We start from the raw sequence: 21,557 nt of genomic DNA, 5'->3' as shown, positions 1-21,557 counted from the left end.
GGAGAGAGAGGAGGGAGAGAGGAGATGCAGGAGATCAGAGAAGAGGTGGAGACTGCGCTGAATAAGAGAGGATCTTGGAGATGATCGGAGGGTGAAGAGGCAGGACAACAAGAGGAGCCACATGGTGAGACTTTTCTTAGATTCTACTCTGTCTTTGAAGCAGGTTTTTGTGGAAAATTCTGAAAAAAAGAGTCAAAATCTTATTCGGAGTTAAAATTCTGATATTAATTCAGAGGAAAATAGTCAAATTCTGAGAAATAAAAATCTAAATCTGAGTTTAATGTAAAAGTCAAATTCTGCGATAAACAACAAAATGGAAGATAAAAGTCCATTTCTGAGTAAAGATTCAAGCACCAGTTCATTCAGGAAATATGTTTCTTCACAGTGCAAAATTATCACACTTAAAAAAATGTTTCATGCCTCCGGATAGCTCAGAGCTGGCCAATAGGTCAGAGCATGTGCCGACCGGAACAAACTTTTATCAGAGTGTCCAAACTTTTAAGAGTGCATTGAAGACCTTCCTTTTTACCAAAGTCTTAAGTTAGAGCTGGCATTACATGGTATTTATTTCATTTTATGGTACTTTATTTTATTGTTTTATATATTTTTATTGTCTTTTGTTGTGTCTTATTTGATTTTGTTTTATTTTCTATTTGTGTTTTACACACTATCTTGTCTTTCTATTTTGCTGTAATATTATTGTTTACAATGATGTTTGTTTTTAATCCCTAAAGCCCACTGATACAACCTGTTTTGTGATATTGGGCTACACAAATAAATGTGAGGATTTCATATGCAGTGGCCGCTGCCTTGTAAGCCGGTTCGGAACCCCGAGCTTTTTGATTTGAAGTCAGAATGTCCCGATTAATTCATGTTTTTACTAAAATATATTTATTTTTTTGCTGTGTTTTTTTGTGTGTGAGTGTGTTTGAGTGTGTGTTTGTGTGTGTGCATGTATATGTGTGTCCGAGTGTGTGTCAGAGCAAAAAAAACTGATTTTTTTATAAAAACCTGAATTACGGTGTTAATATTCGTGAGCTGTTGCAGTATCCCAGAACAACTGCAGGGGCGCTGTATTGAAACCCAGATTTAACACAAGTTCTGTTTTTGTAAAATAGTGGGATTTTGGAGACTTTTACTGTATGAGCTCTCAAGAAACACTTCCACTCTGTCAGTCAGCAGCACACTGACCCTGTCCTGCTAATACAGAGTGTCCTCGTAGTGTCGGTGTTTACTCATACCACATGTCTGCTTGGACCACATAAACCAGCGTACTAACACATATATGAAATATCTGAATAAATAACGAAAGATAACATACACACATAAACACACACACACATACTTATAACCACATACACAAAGGCACATGCACACACACTTGCACACAAACACACACATACACACACATTCAAACAGAGATGTACCTTCAGAAACACACATATTCACTAGTGAAAATAGACACACACAGACATATGCACACATATACATACACACACACACTCAAACAGACACACACAATCAATCACAAATACACACACACACACACTCCAAAAGACATTGGACATGCAGAAACAAACATGCACACACACTCACACACACACACATTAACATACACATTCACACTCAAAAAGACATACCTGAATAAAGACAAACACTTGCACACAGATACATATACATGCACACACACACAGACTCAAACAGACATTTACCTTCAGAAACACACAAACGCACATGCACACACATACTCAAACACACACATATACACTAGTGCAAACAGACACACACACACATTAACACACATTAACACACGTTAACACACTCACTCAAAAAGACATATACCTACATAAACACACACATATACACACAAATGGACACACGCACAGGCACACACACACACACACACACACACAAACAGACATCTACCTTGAAAAACACACACATGCTCAAACACACATATACCCTAGTGAAAACAGACACACAGACACATACGCACACATATACACACAAAGACATATACCTGCATACACACACACAAACCTACACACATGCTCAAAGACACAGATATACACTAATGCAAACAAACACACACACTCATATGCACACATATACATACACACAAACACACACACACACTCACTCACACACACACACTCAAACAGACATATACCTGGATAAACAGACACACACACACACTTGCACACAGACACACACACACGCTCAAACACACACTCAAACACAAATGCACACACACACTCACTCACACACACAAAAATACAAATATCTGCATAAACACACATACACAGACACACACACACACAAACAGACGTTTACCTTCAGAAACACACACACTCAAACAGACATATACATGCAACAACACACTCACACACACACACACACACACACACACACACACTCAAACAGACATATACATGCAACAACACACTCACACACACACACACACACACACACACATACTCAAACAGGCATATACCTGCATAAACATACACCCCCCCACACACACACTTGCTCAAATTCCAAGAAAATAGTCAAATTCTGAGAAATTTTAAAGTAAAATTCTGCGAGGAAAAACTAAATGTGAGAAAAAAGTCAAATTCTGAGAAAAAAGTCAAATTCTGACTAGAAAGTCAAATTATGGGAAATAAAAGTCAAATTCTGATGAAAAAGTCCAAATATGGTCCCTAAAAAAGCATTTCATTTGTTCTCTAGTTTATGTTGCATTTCCACTGTTAGTGTACTGTTCACTTCAAATACATTTATGTAGTGTCTTCAAATACAAAAGACACTGCAAATGTATTTGAAGTGGACAGGGACATATGTCAACATTGCAATGTGCCAGGAAGCTGATACTTGAACTGTGTCCTGCCTCCAGACCCTGGATTGAGTGTGTCGATTTTGGAGATGATTGGAGAACCTTTGATTTTTAGACCTTTGCAAAGTCATCACTGAAGACATGACTTTTCCTGAAAAACAGCTCAAATAAAGTTGCTCCGATTTGCATGAGAGTTGGTGTACTGAGAACAGTGGCCCCACAGAGGACTAATTCAAATTTACTTTTACATTACATTGCATTTAGCTGATGCTTTTATCCAAAGCGACTTACAATAAGTGCATTCGACCAAGAAGATATAAACTTGAAGAAAACAGAATCATATAAGTACATCAGGTTTCATAGAGCCAAAACATTTCAAGTGCTACTCAACTGGCTTTAGATAAGCCAGTCCTTTGTTAGTATATAAGTGCTTTGTTAGTAATTGTATTGCTCGAAGTGGAGTCGAAAGAGATTAGTTTTTAGTCTGCGCCGGAAGATGTGTAAGCTTTCTGCTGTCGTGATGTCAATGGGGAGCAAACCAACGTGTTTTTGCTGATGGGAACTTGGGTCCCCCTCGCAGTGCGGGTGCAGCGAGCTGTTTGGCTGATGCAGAGTTGAGTGCACATGCTGGGGTGTATGGTTTAACCATGTCCTGGATGTAGGAAGGGCCAGAACCATTCACAGCATGGTACGCAAGTACCAGTGTCTTGAAGTGGATTCTAGCAGTTACTGGAAGCCAGTGACTCCATGTAGCTCTTGGCATATTGGAGTTAAGAGCCTGTACATTTCAAATACATAACCATATTGTCTCTGGTATTTGAAGTGTGCGTCCACTTCAAACACATATCTGCACAAAATGATGTCCGTGAAGTGGACAAGTCATAACCCCAAAATGAAGCTGATGCTGGGGTATGTTGTTCCTGAAAAACAGGTCAAAAATAAAATTGCTCCGATTTGCATGAGAGTTGGTGTACTGAGAATAGTGGCCTCACAGATGACTAATTCGAAGTGACGTGCATGTAGCCCTTGCCATGTTTGAAATATGACCTTGTACATTTCAAATACCACAGGTCGTGTACTGATGTATTTGAGGTGTACTGTCCACATCGCAGACCTGAGATCCTGCTGTCATGTATTTGAAGTGTACTGTACACTTCAAATACTTAACCGCAGGATCTGGGGTGTTTCAAATGTACAAGGTCATATCTCCAGAATGCACTGGGACTGGAAGCCCACACTTGAACCGTGTCATGCCTCCAACCCTCGGATTCAGTGGTGTCAAATTGGAGACATTTGGACAATTTCACAAATCGCTGTAGCGAGAGATGAAGCAGGCCGGGTGAATAATCCATCGTCACATGCATGTAGCCCCGGGCATCGTGGAGATGTGACCTTGTACATTTCAAACACAGTGTATTTGAAATGTACAAGGTCACAAGTCCTGCGTGCTCACGCCTAGGAGGCTGCAATTATGTGCCCGACATCCCATCCCACTCGTGAATAAGTGTTGTAAATATGAAAGAGATTGCTTGAAGGCCAATATTTTAACCTCCTCAATTTATGTAGCAATGCATAAGTGTCCCAAGATGGACAATCTGTACACTCCGAATTCACCGGCGCATTACGGCACCGGCGTAATGCATAGGTCTGACTGGCAGCTGGCGCAGCATTACGCATGTGTCCAAAAAGGGGATAGATGTTAGGCTGAACTTTCCAAAAAGGTCAAAAACAGTTGTATTTGGATGGAATGAATACCTATAGTGATATTTCAATGAAATAAAATGAGTTTTACAGTGTGTGGCAAATGGAACTGATGGTAACCAAATGTACCCAAAGGTGAGTCCCCCTGGACCTACCTGTGCCAAAATATTCAAAAAAAAAAAATTCATGAAATTAGCATCTATCTTGAAACAGGGTACTTACGATATATTGTGGTTTGGATCCCTATAGGTTCTGGGCTACTATTCCATCATTCAAGGGTGGTTTTCACTATAAGTAATGGGGTTTTTTTTTAGGTGGAGATTAGAATTAAAACATTTGTACTATGTTCCATCTGTATTTACTCTGACACAGCAACATCTACATTGATTCTGACACTTCTACAGCCAACTCACAGGTGTATCATTGCTTTGATAAAAAAAGATTATTCATTTACCCATTTAGAAGTCATTCATTCTGGGCATGTCATTTTCGAGCCTGAGGCCTGAAAAATAGGCCCAGTTCTTAAGAGGCTAAACAAATCCAGATAAATGACAGATTTTTAGAAATACTCTTTAATATATTGTTAATACTCTTTATCAACAATATATTGTTGATAAAGAGTATAATGGGAGACATTTTTAATAAGAGATTTGAACACGTCTTATTTGGGTTTTTTTTTGCAGGTAACTCAGTGACGGTTCCCTGGCTGGCGAACAACATGAGCGCAGACCACGAGGACGTTCATGTTCCCGTGAAGAAAAGCAAACCCAAACAAACCAAAGTGGTGACGTTCTGATCAGAACACACACACTCTCTACGTCTGATCCGAACACACACTCTCTACGTCTGATTCGAACACACACTCTCTACGTCTGATCCGAACACACACTCTCTACGTCTGATCCGAACACACACTCTCTACTTCTGATCCGAACACACACTCTCTACGTCTGATCCGAACACACACTCTCTGCGTCTGATCTGAACACACACTCTCTACGTCTGATTCGAACACACACTCTCTACTTCTGATCCGAACACACACTCTCTACGTCTGATCCGAACACACACTCTCTACGTCTGATCTGAACACACACTCTCTGCGTCTGATCTGAACACACACTCTCTACGTCTGATCCGAACACACACTTGACGTTCTGATCCGAACACACACTCTCTACGTCTGATCCGAACACACACTCTCTACGTCTGATCCGAACACACACTCTACGTCTGATCCGAACACACACTCTACGTCTGATCCGAACACACACTCTCTGCGTCTGATCTGAACACACACTCTCTACGTCTGATCCGAACACACACTTGACGTTCTGATCCGAACACACACTCTCTACGTCTGATCCGAACACACACTCTCTACGTCTGATCCGAACACACACTCTACGTCTGATCCGAACACACACTCTCTACGGCTGATCCGAACACACACTCACTACATCTGATCCGAACACACACTCTCTACGTCTCTACACATTTAAATTGAAAGGACTGCTGACCTTGACATGCAGTGAAGACATTCTCCTCCAGAGGCCTGTACTACGAAGCCGGTTCAACATAACCTGGATATGTTTGAGCTACCCGGCTTACCTAATCCAAAACAAACGTGCTCTCGCTAAACTGTCCTACGACGCTGGTTATCAACTTGGTAACTCAAGCCAGGGTTTCTCTGTGCGGCTGAGTGCGCGTTCACATGAAAGGGGCGGGGTTAGCAACATTTGAACAATCAAAAACATGGACAAGCGTTAAACTTTAAACATCCATGACTTAAACACTTTATCCAGGATAAAAGCAACATAGCTGCACCTGCAAGGTGAATACAGCTGGTAAAAAAATAAGTTTTGAACGCGTACATTAACAGGTTTATGATATCACTGCCCCCTAAGACACGAGTGGATCTGACTTTAATTACATTTGACTCGAGTGTTTCATCAACTTAATGTGTTGCTTAAAATAATACTTCTGCATACAGTATGTGACACTGTGAGTGTTGCACGGCCAGATACGGCTCAAGAAGCTGACTCAGATAAGGAAATATATGATACATTATGATGTGATATGATATGAATGATAATGGGACACATCGACGTCTGCACTCACAGTGCCGCAGACTGTACGTAATGTTACTTTGATCCGGTTATTTATGTTAACTTGTGAGAGATATTTAAGTAAGCTTTCTTAACGCTAATGTTATAATAGTCAGATTGCTCTGAAGATGGGAGGTGATATTCTATTAATTTTCACGTTCACAGTCGGTGATCTTTGCCGGCCGTCTTTCCTGCAACGGTGGTTTTTCTGTATTTTCCTCCGGAGCAGGTTTGCCATTCAGCATAAGTTACCATGGAGATCTACCCCGGTAAGAAGTGAACCAGCATCGTAGTTATCCCTGAAGTTAGCGAAAATCCGGCTTCGTAGTACAGGCCTCTGGTTCCCTCTGTGTATATTTAATATCCTTTTTAATAAAGTGCTGCTTCAGTCTATTCACAGTGTTACTTTGTTCTGGTGCTGCAACAACAACAACAACAACAATGATAATAATAATGAGACCTATGAAATAAAAAAGATTATAAAAATACGATATAGTTATTTAAAGGGGACCTATCATGCAAAATGCACTTTTGTACGTCTTTTCTACATGAATATGTGTCCCCGGTGTTCCAGGGAACTCACCAAGTGTCAGAAAACACAACCCTCTCTATTTTCCTCCATACCCAAATCTCTAAAAAAGGGGCTGCAACGGACCTGATACAGACTGATCCAGATTTGAACACTTTACTGACGTCAGTAAAGTGGCGCTATTCTCCCTCCCCAAGGCAAGCGTTTGCTCCTGCTGCTTTAATTCAATGCAATCCCTCCCCGTCGAGGCAAGCACTGTAATTCTCTCCGGTTAGTCCACCAGCAGATGACAAACACCCACCTCTCCGCCTCTTCCAAGGAACGAGGGGACCGTACGGCAGAGTTTCAGTTTCAGTTTGTTTTTCGCCGGTCAAGATGTCCGTTAAAGTTTAAATCTTCCGGACAAAATTAGAAAAGTGCCGGTCAAAGGTCTTCTTTGTTATTTATTGAGCTTTAAAAAAAAAGAATAACGACTCTATATAATAATAGGCTATAATAAAACACGGAAGACGGAGATCTATTTTTCTCCCCCTCTTCTGACAGCCCAGCAGCTGTTCAGAGCGCGCTCCCCTCTCCTGCAGGGGGGCGTGGTCAGCTGCAGCTCACAGAATCAGCCCCCTGCAAAAACAGTCCTGAGAACAACAAATAGAGCGAAATGAGGCATGGCTTAAAATCATGATCTGTTTGGTATTTTGAAAACAGAAACGTATAAATATACCTTATATAGGTATGGCCCTACAATATATCATTTAAATATAGCATGATAGGTCCACTTTAAATAATAAAAAGTGTTCAAAAAAATACATTTTAAATAATGTAATAATTATAAAATTATTTAAAAGTAGTAATAAATAGAAAACAATTATGAAATATATATATATTTTAATAATTCATAAAGTTAATTAATACAATATGTATTTGTTTTAATAAAAATAAAATATATATATATTATTATTGATGATTAACAGGGTGCTAAATATAAAATACTAATAATTAAATCATGAATAATTAAAACAAATATTATGCAAATAAAATAGAAAAGGTTAGGAAACATCCAAAATAAAACTTGTTAAGTAAATGAAATATTCTAAATCTTAAAATGCAAAATAATAAGCCAGGTAAGAATCCTAGCAGGTATACTATACTAATAAATATGATGCTGTTTTGTCAAATACTTAATTTATTCAATACCTATTTAATATTTAAAAGCATTTACATCATATAGTATTTTATATTGTGGGGTTAGTGCTGTAGTAATGTGAAGAGTCGGCCGCTAGGGGGCAGCGCTGACTATCTAACATGCTGTAGAAGAGACAATTAACTAATAATAACCTGAAAAAAGTACCTTTAAAAAAAACTGAGATCTGTTTTTAAATTATAATTAAAAGATATGTGATGATCAGAAACAGATGCAATGATTGTATACATGATATATCATTTCTACATCTCTGTGAATCATATTCAGATATAAAAGAAACAAGGGGCGTTGCCACAAGTATATAATAAAGATATATATAAAGGTCTCTATAATAGACCCATCTGCTACCCAAATATAACGTTTTGGACGTAGGTTACGATATAAAAAAATCTGTATCCTATCCATATGAACATGTGTTAAGTGAGGGGGGGTCTTCATTTCCTCTGGGGGTCCGGGGGCTTGATTTTTAGGGTTTTGGAGTTAAATGTTTGATGCAATACCTCTTTAAACACTTTCCATGGGAACAGGCTTGAAACCAGTTTGTGTTTTCTTTTTGTTTAGAGGTTGTTTTATAAAGATTTCTGTCAAATTTCTTAAAGCTTATATTAATCAATTTTTACCAAACATTTCTAAATTAAATCCACTTTTTCTCTTTGTAAAAGAGGAGGAACCAAAGAAGCTAAGAAAGTATGTTTTTTATTTGGTTTTGTTGTGTTTGTCATTAAAACCTGATTGCAGCGGAAAGTGCTTTATGTGACAGATTCATAAAAATAAACCTGTCAACACCCTGACATCATACACACACACACACACACACACACACACACACACACACACACACACACACACACACTCTTTCTTACAGGAAACATCAGAAACAGTTTCCTGCCACGTTTTTTCAATGAAGATAAAGCTTTTTGTTTTCCTGAGACACAAAGCAGATGTGTGTGTGTGTGTGTGTGTGTGTCTGTGTGTGTGTGTGGTGTGTTGTGTGTGTGTCTGTGTGTTGTGTGTGTGTGTGTTGTGTGTGTGGTGTGTTTGTATGTGTGTGTGTGTGTGTGTGTGTGTGTGTGTGGTGTGTGTGTGTGTGTGTGCTGTGTCTGTGTGTGTATGTGTGTGTGTGTGGTGTGTGTGTGTGTGTGTGTGTTGGTATGTGTGTGTGTGTGTGGTGTGTCTGTGTATGTGTGTGTGTGTGTGTGTGTGTGTGTGTGTGTGTCTGTGTGTCTGTGTGTGTGTGTGTGTGTATGTGTGTGTGTGTGTGTGTGTGTGTGTGTTGTGTCTGTGTGTGTGTCTGTCTGTGTCTGTCTGTGTGGTGGTGTGTGTGTGTGTGTGGTATGTGTGTGTGTGTGTGTGTGTGTGTGTGTGTGTGTGTGTTTCCCCTGGAGAGTGTCTAAGGAGGTATTGCATCACTGATGATGTAAAAAGGGTTTCTGGGAATTCCTCTGCTTTGTAAAAACGATCCACAGCAGACACAACTCATCATACCTGTGTTTGAGAAATAAAACATTAAAACGTGTTGCAAGAAGAATTACATTACCCACAATCCTCTGTAGCAACCATAGACTGTATATTGCAACAGTATATATAATAAAATTATAAAATGCAGTAACGTGCTTTAACCAGTAGGTGTCCCTTTCTATCAGCTGTGCACCGTTATGGTGTAAATACAGCCTATCTACCAATTGGATCAAATATAAAAGTCAGCCGAATTAGTGTTGATACTGCAAGGAGACGTATTATGTGAAAAGAAATGTAAGATGTTGTTTAATTGCTTATATATTTATGATCCATGTCAAGTTTTCAGTTTTGGGGGCAGTTCCTGTTTGTCTAGAAGTCTTCTGATCAGGGCTCTATACATAGAGTTAACTACGGCAGATATGTAATATTTAATGCAGCCGAAACGTGTGTTACAATGCCGTTATGTGATGACTTTCAAAGAGAAAAGCAAGCACACTCGGAATAATGTATTTCTTTTTTTCTTTTTTTTTAATGTTTTCGGATTTCACATCGCATAAACACCAAATCCCAGCGTGCATAGCGGAATATCAGTATGAGAAAAACGGCATCATCTGTCCTTTGACCCTCACATCGTACAAGGAAAAACTTCCAGAGTTAATATACACACATTCCTTCACATTTACATTTTAATTTACATTAAAGTATTTCGTGAGGCCTTCTAACATGTTTTTAAATATAACTACGGTTGTAGTTGAAGAGTTTGTAAATTAACATGAACCGAAGCTGTTGCCTGTTGCAATATACAGTCTATGGTTGCTACAGAGGATTGTGGGTAATGTAATGTCTTCGGCCATCCAAAACTCATAGAAAACAACCTGTTTCTCAGAATTGAAGGGGAAAACGTGACAAAAGCATTGTACACACACTAAAACCTATCAATGTCGTTTAATTAACAAGATAATCTGGTGTTTTTGAGTTGATGAGTAGTGGAGATATCACTGTCAAATCAATCGACAGTAAGGGGAATACTTACTTCCGGGTGTACAATTCTCCGTTATCCAATGGACGCTCACATTGCCTTTAACAGCCTCCGACACAAACGAATGCCGTGCTTCCATGAGCGTCAAATACCGACGCCGATGGGAATACATTGTAATCAGTTGAAACCTATTTGCGTCCGTTTATGAAGCTGAAGGAGCCTCGGAGCGTCCCAACTGCACACCTCGGGACCCTGACCAAGCGTCGCTCCTGGACGCTTAGGGAGTGAGAGTGTGTTGACCTGAACATCAGCAGGAGAGGACTCTTTAAAGTAGAGACACTACATACTGATATACACCTGAACATCATCAGGAGAGGACTCTTTAAAGTAGAGACACTACATACTGATATACACCTGAACATCAGCAGGAGAGGACTCTTTAAAGTAGAGACACTACATACTGATATACACCTGAACATCAGCAGGAGAGGACTCTTTAAAGTACAGACATTACATACTGATATACACCTGAACATCAGCAGGAGAGGACTCTTTAAAGTAGAGACACTACATACTGATATACACCTGAACATCAGCAGGAGAGGACTCTTTAAAGTAGAGCCACTACTTACTGATATACACCTGAACATCAGCAGGAGAGGACTCTTTAAAGTAGAGACACTACATACTGATATACACCTGAACATCAGCAGGAGAGGACTCTTTAAAGTAGAGACACTACATACTGATATACACCTGAACATCAGCAGGAGAGGACTCTTTAAAGTAGAGACACTACATACCGATATACACCTGGACATCAGCAGGAGAGGACTCTTTAAAGTAGAGACACTACATACTGATATACACCTGAACATCAGCAGGAGAGGACTCTTTAAAGTAGAGACACTACATACTGATATACACCTGAACATCAGCAGGAGAGGACTCTTTAAAGTAGAGACACTACATACTGATATACACCTGAACATCAGCAGGAGAGGACTCTTTAAAGTAGAGACACTACATACTGATATACACCTGAACATCAGCAGGAGAGGACTCTTTAAAGTAGAGACACTACATACTGATATACACCTGAACATCATCAGGAGAGGACTCTTTAAAGTAGAGACACTACATACTGATATACACCTGAACATCAGCAGGAGAGGACTCTTTAAAGTAGAGACACTACATACTGATATACACCTGAACATCAGCAGGAGAGGACTCTTTAAAGTACAGACATTACATACTGATATACACCTGAACATCAGCAGGAGAGGACTCTTTAAAGTAGAGACACTACATACTGATATACACCTGAACATCAGCAGGAGAGGACTCTTTAAAGTAGAGCCACTACTTACTGATATACACCTGAACATCAGCAGGAGAGGACTCTTTAAAGTAGAGACACTACATACTGATATACACCTGAACATCAGCAGGAGAGGACTCTTTAAAGTAGACACAACTACATACTGATATACACCTGAACATCAGCAGGAGAGGACTCTTTAAAGTAGAGACACTACATACCGATATACACCTGGACATCAGCAGGAGAGGACTCTTTAAAGTAGAGACACTACATACTGATATACACCTGAACATCAGCAGGAGAGGACTCTTTAAAGTAGAGACACTACATACTGATATACACCTGAACATCAGCAGGAGAGGACTCTTTAAAGTAGAGACACTACATACTGATATACACCTGAACATCAGCAGGAGAGGACTCTTTAAAGTAGAGACACTACATACTGATATACACCTGAACATCAGCAGGAGAGGACTCTTTAAAGTAGAGACACTACATACTGATATACACCTGAACATCAGCAGGAGAGGACTCTTTAAAGTACAGACACTACATACTGATATACACCTGAACATCAGCAGGAGAGGACTCTTTAAAGTAGAGACACTACATACTGATATACACCTGAACATCAGCAGGAGAGGACTCTTTAAAGTAGAGACACTACATACTGATATACACCTGAACATCAGCAGGAGAGGACTCTTTAAAGTAGAGACACTACATACTGATATACACCTGAACATCAGCAGGAGAAGACTCTTTAAAGTAGAGACACTACATACTGATATACACCTGAACATCAGCAGGAGAAGACTCTTTAAAGTAGAGACACTACATACTGATATACACCTGAACATCAGCAGGAGAGGACTCTTTAAAGTAGAGACACTACATACTGATATACACCTGAACATCAGCAGGAGAGGACTCTTTAAAGTAGAGACACTACATACTGATATACACCTGAACATCAGCAGGAGAGGACTCTTTAAAGTAGAGACACTACATACTGATATACACCTGAACATCAGCAGGAGAGGACTCTTTAAAGTAGAGACACTACATACATTCATGGCAGTTTAAAATACAAATAAACAAAGAATACAGTTAAACAAAAGACTCATTTCTATATTAATATCCCCTCATCACCACCATCTTGTTCATGTTTCCACATCTTTCTTTCAGATCCAAAACCAATCAGTGAAATGACTTGCGGAGGAAATGCCATTTCATTATTAATGAGGCTGTGTTGTATGTATCTGTTCTGGTTCTGGGTGCTTTCCTGAAACTGTTTTTGCTCCAAAGAATCTCCGCTTGGGTAAAAGTCAATTAAAATGTGGTGGTCCAGCTCCTGGAGGTTTTCCTCCGGAGACCCCCACCATGTTTCTGGTTTCCAAAGAGCCTGATGCGGCCAGACACACTGAGTGATTACACAATGTGTGTGTGTGTGTGCGTGTGTGTGTGTGTGTGTGTGTGTGTGTGTGTGTGTGTGTGTGTGTGTGTGTGTGTGTGTGTGTGGTGTGTGTGTGTGTGTGTGTGTGTGTGTGTGTGTGTGTGTGTGTGTGTGTGTGTGTGTGTGTGTGTGTCATAACAAAAGCACAGAGGGCTCATTCACATGTCTCCTGGATCCAATTTAAGAGGAGCTTTGCGGGGGTCTATTGTCTTTCTGCTGCTGGATTGCCCAACAGCCTTTCTTCATCCTGTCCTGAACATATTTTTATCATCATAGTCTTCCCACAACGACGTCTGAGATGCAGAGAAAAATTTGTATCTGCTTAAACAACACGATGCAGGCGGTCAACCACTTTGGTTCACACTGAAATGTTGGATGGAGTGTGATGACATTTATTTCAGCATTTATAGTTCACCATTTAATTTAGCTTTAGATGCTCACAGAATGGAGGAGTCGGAAAATGTACACATTAACGATAATGAAGCCAAATCTAGCTGATTTTAATTTGCTAAATTGTTTTTTGTTTGTCTTTACAACAATATTAGGAGATATTTTACTTTACAATCTTCAATTCTCCATCATGGTGTTGCTTAATCTCTCCGACCCAGGAAGTGTCTCCAAAGTGGGACCGAGTATTTCTTCTGTTGGGTGAGATTTGTCCATCTTTGCTCTTGCTTTGCACTGAAAGAGAGGACCCACTGAACGCAGCCCTTTTTAACAGTAAATACCCATAATCCCCTCTTGTTGGCCCCTGCTTTGGAAAGTCGGCCAGCTCTAATGAACTTCTAACTTTATGGACTGTGTTGTGTAACTGTTTAACTGCGAGAGGGAGTTTCCTGCTTCTTCTTTTTTGTGCTTATGTAGCATAACTTCACAGTAACATCACAGGTTAATTGCCATGACCTAAACACCTTCCACCCAATTTCAAAGTACTGTACTGCACTTTAATGGAAACCTGAGTGTATTAAAGCCTGATGTTCTTCTTCTGTGCCCTAGAGGTCCATCGTTGACCAAAAACTATTTTAAAAAACTGTACGACGATCACACTCACTGGAGTATATGTATAAATCCCCCGCTGAAAATAGTCCCAAATAAATGCAGTTTTACAAGTCGAATAAGTGACCAGCAGTTTTAGGAAAGGTCCAATTCCCAAAAGATATTTCACTTATGGTATTACATCGCAAACATTATCCTTTGAGTTGTTCGGGGCCACATTTATTTTATTTACATTTTTTTTAATCCAACAAAAATATATTTTCTTTTTCGTTCTGAGAAAAAGAATCTTTCTGACTAAAAGAAAAAACCGAAAAATGCAAACATTTGTTTTTGCCAAATCTGTTTCTTTTTTTTCTTATACATTTGACTTTTTCCTCCTGAATTGTTTTTAAAAAATCATTTTACTTTTTCTCTCAGAATTCTTACATTTTAAGAAAATATAGAATTATTTTTTGCTTCTCCGAATTTCGACTTTTTTATCGTGTAATGTCTTTATGTTGCATTGTTGGAGAAGCTCGGGACCTAAGATTTTCATTGCCATAACTACACTGTAGCTACGGTGCATATAATAACCTTTGAATGTTGACGACAGTGACGAAGACAGGTTTCATTCAGCAGCTTTCCTCAGGCGGACACTTACAGGAAACGCTTGTTACCTAAACATTGAGCTGGAAGTCATTACTGCAGGATTTTAGCCTAAAGTGCTCGAAGGAAGGATCCCTGAGTGGTGAAAAGGAGGAGATGAAAGTGAAGAGTTAATGACAGAGAAGCTGAAGGCCCCGTGTGGATCTGTGACGACGGTATGGGAAATAATAAGGCCCTCCGGAGAAGCTGCCGGGAAACATGTTTGTGTTTATCATCGGACATCAGGAAGGTCTAAAAATCTCAGAGTCACTTTCCCATTGAACAGCAACGTGGAGTAACGTACTGTAGTGAGTCATTTCATCCCAGAGAGGAGAGAGGGACAGAAAACCCTTTAGGAATCATTCAGTTTTGGCTTTTCAGCTTGGGTTTCCATCTCAGTAATAATGAGTGTTCTTACCGGGTCACCAAACACAAGTGAAACTGGAACAAGTAAGAGAAGCAGTCGGAAGATCGGACATACTTTAACCATGGACAGCATATTGGACGAAGTCACTGTGACGTCCACCATTGGTTTTTGGACATTTAGAAGCTTATAGTTTGGCATTTTGCTTGTTGCCATCTTAGCATTTGGCCATCGCCATCTTAGTTGTTTGGCCGTGATCCTCTTGGGTTTTGGCCGCCACTTTCTTCGAGCTGTTGCCATCTTGTCTTCGTTTCAAAGATGACTTTAAACTAGCATCTGAGACCTGAAACTTGTCTTAAACTACTAGATAGTGACCATTTCTTCACTTTTCGCCAGACAAAAGTGAAACTGGAACAAGTAAGAGAAGGAGTCAGATGATCAGACATATCTTAAAGGGCATATAAGAAGGGGACAAATTCACTGTGACGTCCACCATTGGTTTTTGGCGTCACATTTAGAAGATTATATAGTTTGGCATTTTGCTTGTCGCCATTTTAGCGTTTGGCCATCGCCATCTTTGTTCTTTGATCGTCATCCTCTAGGTTTTTGGCAGCCACTTTCTTCGAGCTGTTGCCATCTTCGTTTCAAAGATTACTTTAAACTAGCATCTGAGACCAATAACTTGTCTAAAACTATTAGATATTTACTGATATCATGTTAAAAGTAGGGTCATCTTTTCATAGACTTCTATAGAATTGTTTGCAACAATCGCCCTCTGGTGGCCATTAGAAGAATGTTTTTTAACCGGAAGATAAACAAACCCCAAGCTTGGTTAAACTTAAGAGGAAATTAAGTTGGATGTTAAAACTTAAGCTGATGTAAGCTATGGGTTTTCCTAGAAAGATATAGTATGAGTACTGTGGCGCTGATCTTGTTTATAAGATATATAAATTGATAACTCAATTATCAAGAGAACATGACGCCCGTATACAAGATGTCTCCTGACGCAAACAACAACGTGACGTCGGAGCTCCGTAAAAACAAAGCTTTGATTCTCTTATTTCTGGAGAAATTATACAGTGTTTGAGGAACAGCAATATTGTTTTCTGGCATCACTTTAACATTTTACGGGGAAAATCTGCATTTTGGTATGAGGGCGAAGCGCTCCTGTTACCGTGTGCAGACAAAACCCTGATATCTGTTTCATATATTTACAGAATTTCAACTTTGTATTCATTTGAGTTTCTTTTAAGACATTCTGTCAACATATAAAAGCTGAGATCTGGGGACAGTTGAGGTTAAATGTTATCGTAGCTTAAAGACTCTGTTCCCATTCGACTCCCACCCAGCCCGGTCCAGAATCACACCCTCCATGTGCCAATCTAAATAAATAACCCAAAGAGACCTTTTCTATCACCAGGCCTGGATCGCTGTGAATAAACTCTTTATTCAGAATCATGTTGGCCATCGTTTAAACATCTCACTGTTGTCTGACTGGTTATCCTCCAGCAGTGGGCGAATTATGAGACAATGGTTTTCTCTGTATGTCAGAGGTCATTCTGCGTCTCTTTGAGGTCGTTTTAAGTCACTTTGTGTCTATTTATGATCATTTTGCATCACTTTATAGTGATTATGCGTGTCTTTGTAGTCAATGTGTGTCTATCTGAAGTCATTTTGTACAATTTGTATTCCTTTTGTGTATATTTGTATCATTTTGTTTATCTTTTTAGTCATTTTGCATGTCTTGCATCTATCTGGTCATTGTGTTCCCTTTTTGTAGCCTGTTGTGTATATCTGGCATGAGGAAACTAAAGACATTATAAAGCAGAAACCCATCACATCTTGAGTAACAAAGCTTCTCTCATCCAATATAAAGAACATTTCCACGAATACCAAAGCAGTTTGACAAAAATCCAGCAGCTACATCAGTGTAGAAGAAAAGAGCTTTGTTTCTCAGAGATGTTGCACATTACATTCAGATGTAAAGCCAAATGTAACAATCTGTTTCCAGGCCCAGCTTTCTCCAACATTATAGAAACAATCTGATGAATTAAAACAGAAAGTAGAGACAGCAGAGACGTGTTTACTCAGACGTCTGGAAGACAGAGTGTGTGATTGAGGGGAGTCCAAAAATCAGCTCCTATCGTCTAGTCCTTGACCTCTGTGTGAAACGTCACGGGGTTAAGGAATAGTGGATAGGAGAATTCAAAAGGACTTAGGAGAAGAGACTGCGGTGCTTTAGAGAATCCGGGTGTTTCTCAATCGCGAGTACGCTTGCTTGGTAGCACATGTCTGCCGAGCATCTTGCTTCAGAAGCGAGTCAAGAATACTTCCTGCCATTCGGAAAACAAAGAGTGGAACAGGCTAGCAAGTGTGCAGGTGTGCGTCATATGAGAGGCCCCGCCTCCTTACATCTTCCGACCACAGATTTGGGGAAATTGGTCCGTGCGCAAAGCATTGTGGGGATTTTAAGGACGCGGAGTCTACTCATGTGCAGCCTCGATATTTCTCCAAACGGAGTACGCCGGGCTCGGTAGATTTCCAAGTATGCTGGAGATTGGAACAGTACTTCAGCGGCACTCGATGACGTAGTATGCTTGAAATAGTGGCTCTGAAGCAGCTTTACTCGCGATTGAGAAACACCCTCCGACTGCACTTTCACTATCCGACGTGTTTATGATGCGCCAGCGGACGTCATAAATGTGCGTCTGCTGCTGTGGGGAAACTATGGAAACTACAGTTTTCTATACAGCGGACTACAACATGGATGTTTAATAAGAACGAGGGACTACTGTAAACTCATCTAGAGACTCTGCACCGTGCTCTGATGCTGTTATGCTTTATGAACGGGGACAACAGAGAAACATATTCTTCATGACCAAAGTTGGAATTGAAATAATAAAGGAAAGTGAAACTTATGCTCATCACCCTCTCCCTCCGGTCCACATTAATACAAATGATCCCAATACGTATGATTGTATGAAAAGATGTTAAAATCAATACAAATGTATTTATTATAAACGTTAGTCCTGAACATCTATCACTGTGTATATCACCATTCAAACATCTTTTAAAAGTTGAACAAACCCCACACAGCTCAGTAAAGACTGTGAAATGTTGACTTTATTTGATCATTTCAGTAAAAACTAACGTTCATATTTCTCTTTTAGATTATAATACTGATGAACGTTCAAAACAAAGCACTTTGGCAACTTACCACATACGTTTTGAAATGCTTAATAAGCACCGTAACTTTCATGATATCATTTCTCGTTCATAATCGGTTGTTTCCGTGAACAGCCGACTGTTGTGTGACGGCAAATGCTGCGGCCGCAAGGCATTGTGGGGCAGCATTTTCTCCTCTCCTTTAGGTTAGGGAGGTCCAGTGGTTCCTAAGCTAAAGGAGGTTATAAAGGAAGTTTGAAACCTCCTTTCCTTTTAATTTAGAGAATTCGAACGGCACTTATCATGGCTGCCACTGAGGGACTTCCGGGTCATTTCACTCCGTGAGGAAGGTTCCTAAGCTAAATGGACTATTCGAATGCAACCTGACAGTAAATCAGAACTAATTAATAACGGACACCGTTTTTTAATGCAGTATGTAGTGTCTCTACTTTAAAGAGTCCTCTCCTGCTGATGTTCAGGTGTATATCAGTATGTAGTGTCTCTACTTTAAAGAGTCCTCTCCTGCTGATATTCAGGTGTATATCAGTATGTAGTGTCTCTACTTTAAAGAGTCCTCTCCTGCTGATGTTCAGGTGTTTATCAGTATGTAGTGTCTCTACTTAAAGAGTCTCTCCTGCTGATGTTCAGGTGTTATATCAGTATGTAGTGTCTCTACTTTAAGAGTCCTCTCCTGCTGATGTTCAGGTGTTTATCAGTATGTAGTGTCTCTACTTTAAAGAGTCCTCTCCTGCTGATGTTCAGGTGTTTATCAGTATGTAGTGTCTCTACTTAAAGAGTCCTCTCCTGCTGATGTTCAGGTGTTTATCAGTATGTAGTGTCTCTACTTTAAAGAGTCCTCTCCTGCTGATGTTCAGGTGTATATCAGTATGTAGTGTCTCTACTTTAAAGAGTCCTCTCCTGCTGATGTTCAGGTGTATATCAGTATGTGGTGTCTCTACTTTAAAGAGTCCTCTCCTGCTGATGTTCAGGTGTATATCAGTATGTAGTGTCTCTACTTTAAAGAGTCCTCTCCTGCTGATGTTCAGGTGTATATCAGTATGTAGTGTCTCTACTTTAAAGAGTCCTCTCCTGCTGATGTTCAGGTGTATATCAGTATGTAGTGTCTCTACTTTAAAGAGTCCTCTCCTGCTGTTGTGCAGGTGTATATCAGTATGTAGTGTCTCTACTTTAAAGAGTCCTCTCCTGCTGATGTTCAGGTGTATATCAGTATGTAGTGTCTCTACTTAAAGAGTCCTCTCCTGCTGATGTTCAGGTGTATATCAGTATGTAGTGTCTCTACTTTAAAGAGTCCTCTCCTGCTGATGTTCAGGTGTATATCAGTATGTAGTGTCTCTACTTTAAAGAGTCCTCTCCTGCTGGTGTTCAGGTGTATATCAGTATGTAGTGTCTCTACTTTAAAGAGTCCTCTCCTGCTGATGTTCAGGTGTATATCAGTATGTAGTGTCTCTACTTTAAAGAGTCCTCTCCTGCTGATGTTCAGGTGTATATCAGTATGTAGTGTCTCTACTTTAAAGAGTCCTCTCCTGCTGATGTTCAGGTGTATATCAGTATGTAGTGTCTCTACTTTAAAGAGTCCTCTCCTGCTGATGTTCAGGTGTATATCAGTATGTAGTGTCTCTACTTTAAAGAGTCCTCTCCTGCTGGTGTTCAGGTGTATATCAGTATGTAGTGTCTCTACTTTAAAGAGTCCTCTCCTGCTGATGTTCAGGTGTATATCAGTATGTAGTGTCTCTACTTTAAAGAGTCCTCTCCTGCTGATGTTCAGGTGTTCATCAGTATTTAGTGTCTCAAGTCGTTTCTGATCAATTTAAAAACTGCATGATGAGAAAAACTCAAAGATAAACAGGAAGGGATCAATTTAAACCTTTGAGCAAACAAAACAAGAAAGAAAAGTTTATTGTTGTTTCTCTTTCTCACCGTTGTTCTTGGAGAGTCTCTGTTTGCAGATCTCACAGTAATCCCATTAATGTTTAATTTCCTCTCTCCTCTGTGACGAAGAAACCAAAACAACACGATGAGGGACGAAAGAAGATTATATTTCAACTTTAACGTGCTTCTTCTCGTCCGATAATGTAAACACATGTGGATAATACAATATACAGCTACGGTGAGTATGGAAGTATGACATAAAACATTGATATATATCCTTAAATAATTCATAGGACGAAGATAAATAAATATGTGAAAATATGTGCATTATATTACAAAATGCAGAAACAATAAGCATGGAAATGGAACATATATGGAACTAATACAGATTAAAATATACCCAGCAGTTTTCAAAGTCAATATAAAAATATTGGTCTATCATTCAAAATAAGTTTCACCTTTACCAGCTGCAAAACTAAACTAATAAATACATGAATGCATCAATAATTATAATACCGTAACCACTATTGTAGGTGAACCCCCCCCCTCCCCTCCATGTGCTTTTCGATCAGCTGTTCGGCTGTGTGTGTCGCTGGACTATGACGTAGGAGCTAGCGTCGCAACAGCTCTTCTTTTTAAACTAAAAAACAAACATTTCCAGCTGATAAACTGCTTCAGGTGAGAGAAACAGATCACATGTTTTTCTTGTTAAGTTGTCGCTGCAGGTGTGATCGAGTCTGTCTTCTTCTACGCTTTTATTAACAGCGCGTTGTAGTTTCAGAGCCTTTGTTTACAAACAGAATGCTAACAGCTAGCTGCTAGCATTCATTCTGCAGACGAGGGAGGTTTGTCAGAGTTTAACTTACTTAATAAAAAGTACTAAAACAACATTATAAAAGTCCTCCACTCAGAGCAGTACTTCAGTA

General features: G+C 39.6%; 2 protein-coding genes across 2 annotated transcripts in view; both read left to right on the top strand.

Moving 5' to 3' along the window:
- Positions 1-5,330, top strand: part of LOC117497073 (scavenger receptor cysteine-rich type 1 protein M130-like) — a 37,209-nt gene extending 31,879 nt beyond the window's left edge. The window contains exon 10 of the mRNA XM_034148946.1: positions 5,218-5,330. Within this exon, the coding sequence (XP_034004837.1) occupies positions 5,218-5,330 (113 nt within the window). The remainder of the gene's footprint in view (positions 1-5,217) is intronic.
- Positions 5,331-21,217: 15,887 nt separating this feature from the next.
- Positions 21,218-21,557, top strand: part of xrcc4 (X-ray repair complementing defective repair in Chinese hamster cells 4) — a 36,853-nt gene continuing 36,513 nt past the window's right edge. The window contains exon 1 of the mRNA XM_034148961.1: positions 21,218-21,309. The gene's annotated coding sequence lies outside the window, so the exon portion shown is untranslated. The remainder of the gene's footprint in view (positions 21,310-21,557) is intronic.

This window comes from Trematomus bernacchii, unplaced genomic scaffold (genome assembly GCF_902827165.1).
Source record: "Trematomus bernacchii unplaced genomic scaffold, fTreBer1.1, whole genome shotgun sequence".
In the NCBI taxonomy this organism is placed as follows: Eukaryota; Metazoa; Chordata; class Actinopteri; order Perciformes; family Nototheniidae; genus Trematomus; species Trematomus bernacchii.
The sequence above is the reverse complement of the archived record's forward strand: the minus strand, read 5'-3'. Positions and strand labels throughout refer to the sequence as shown.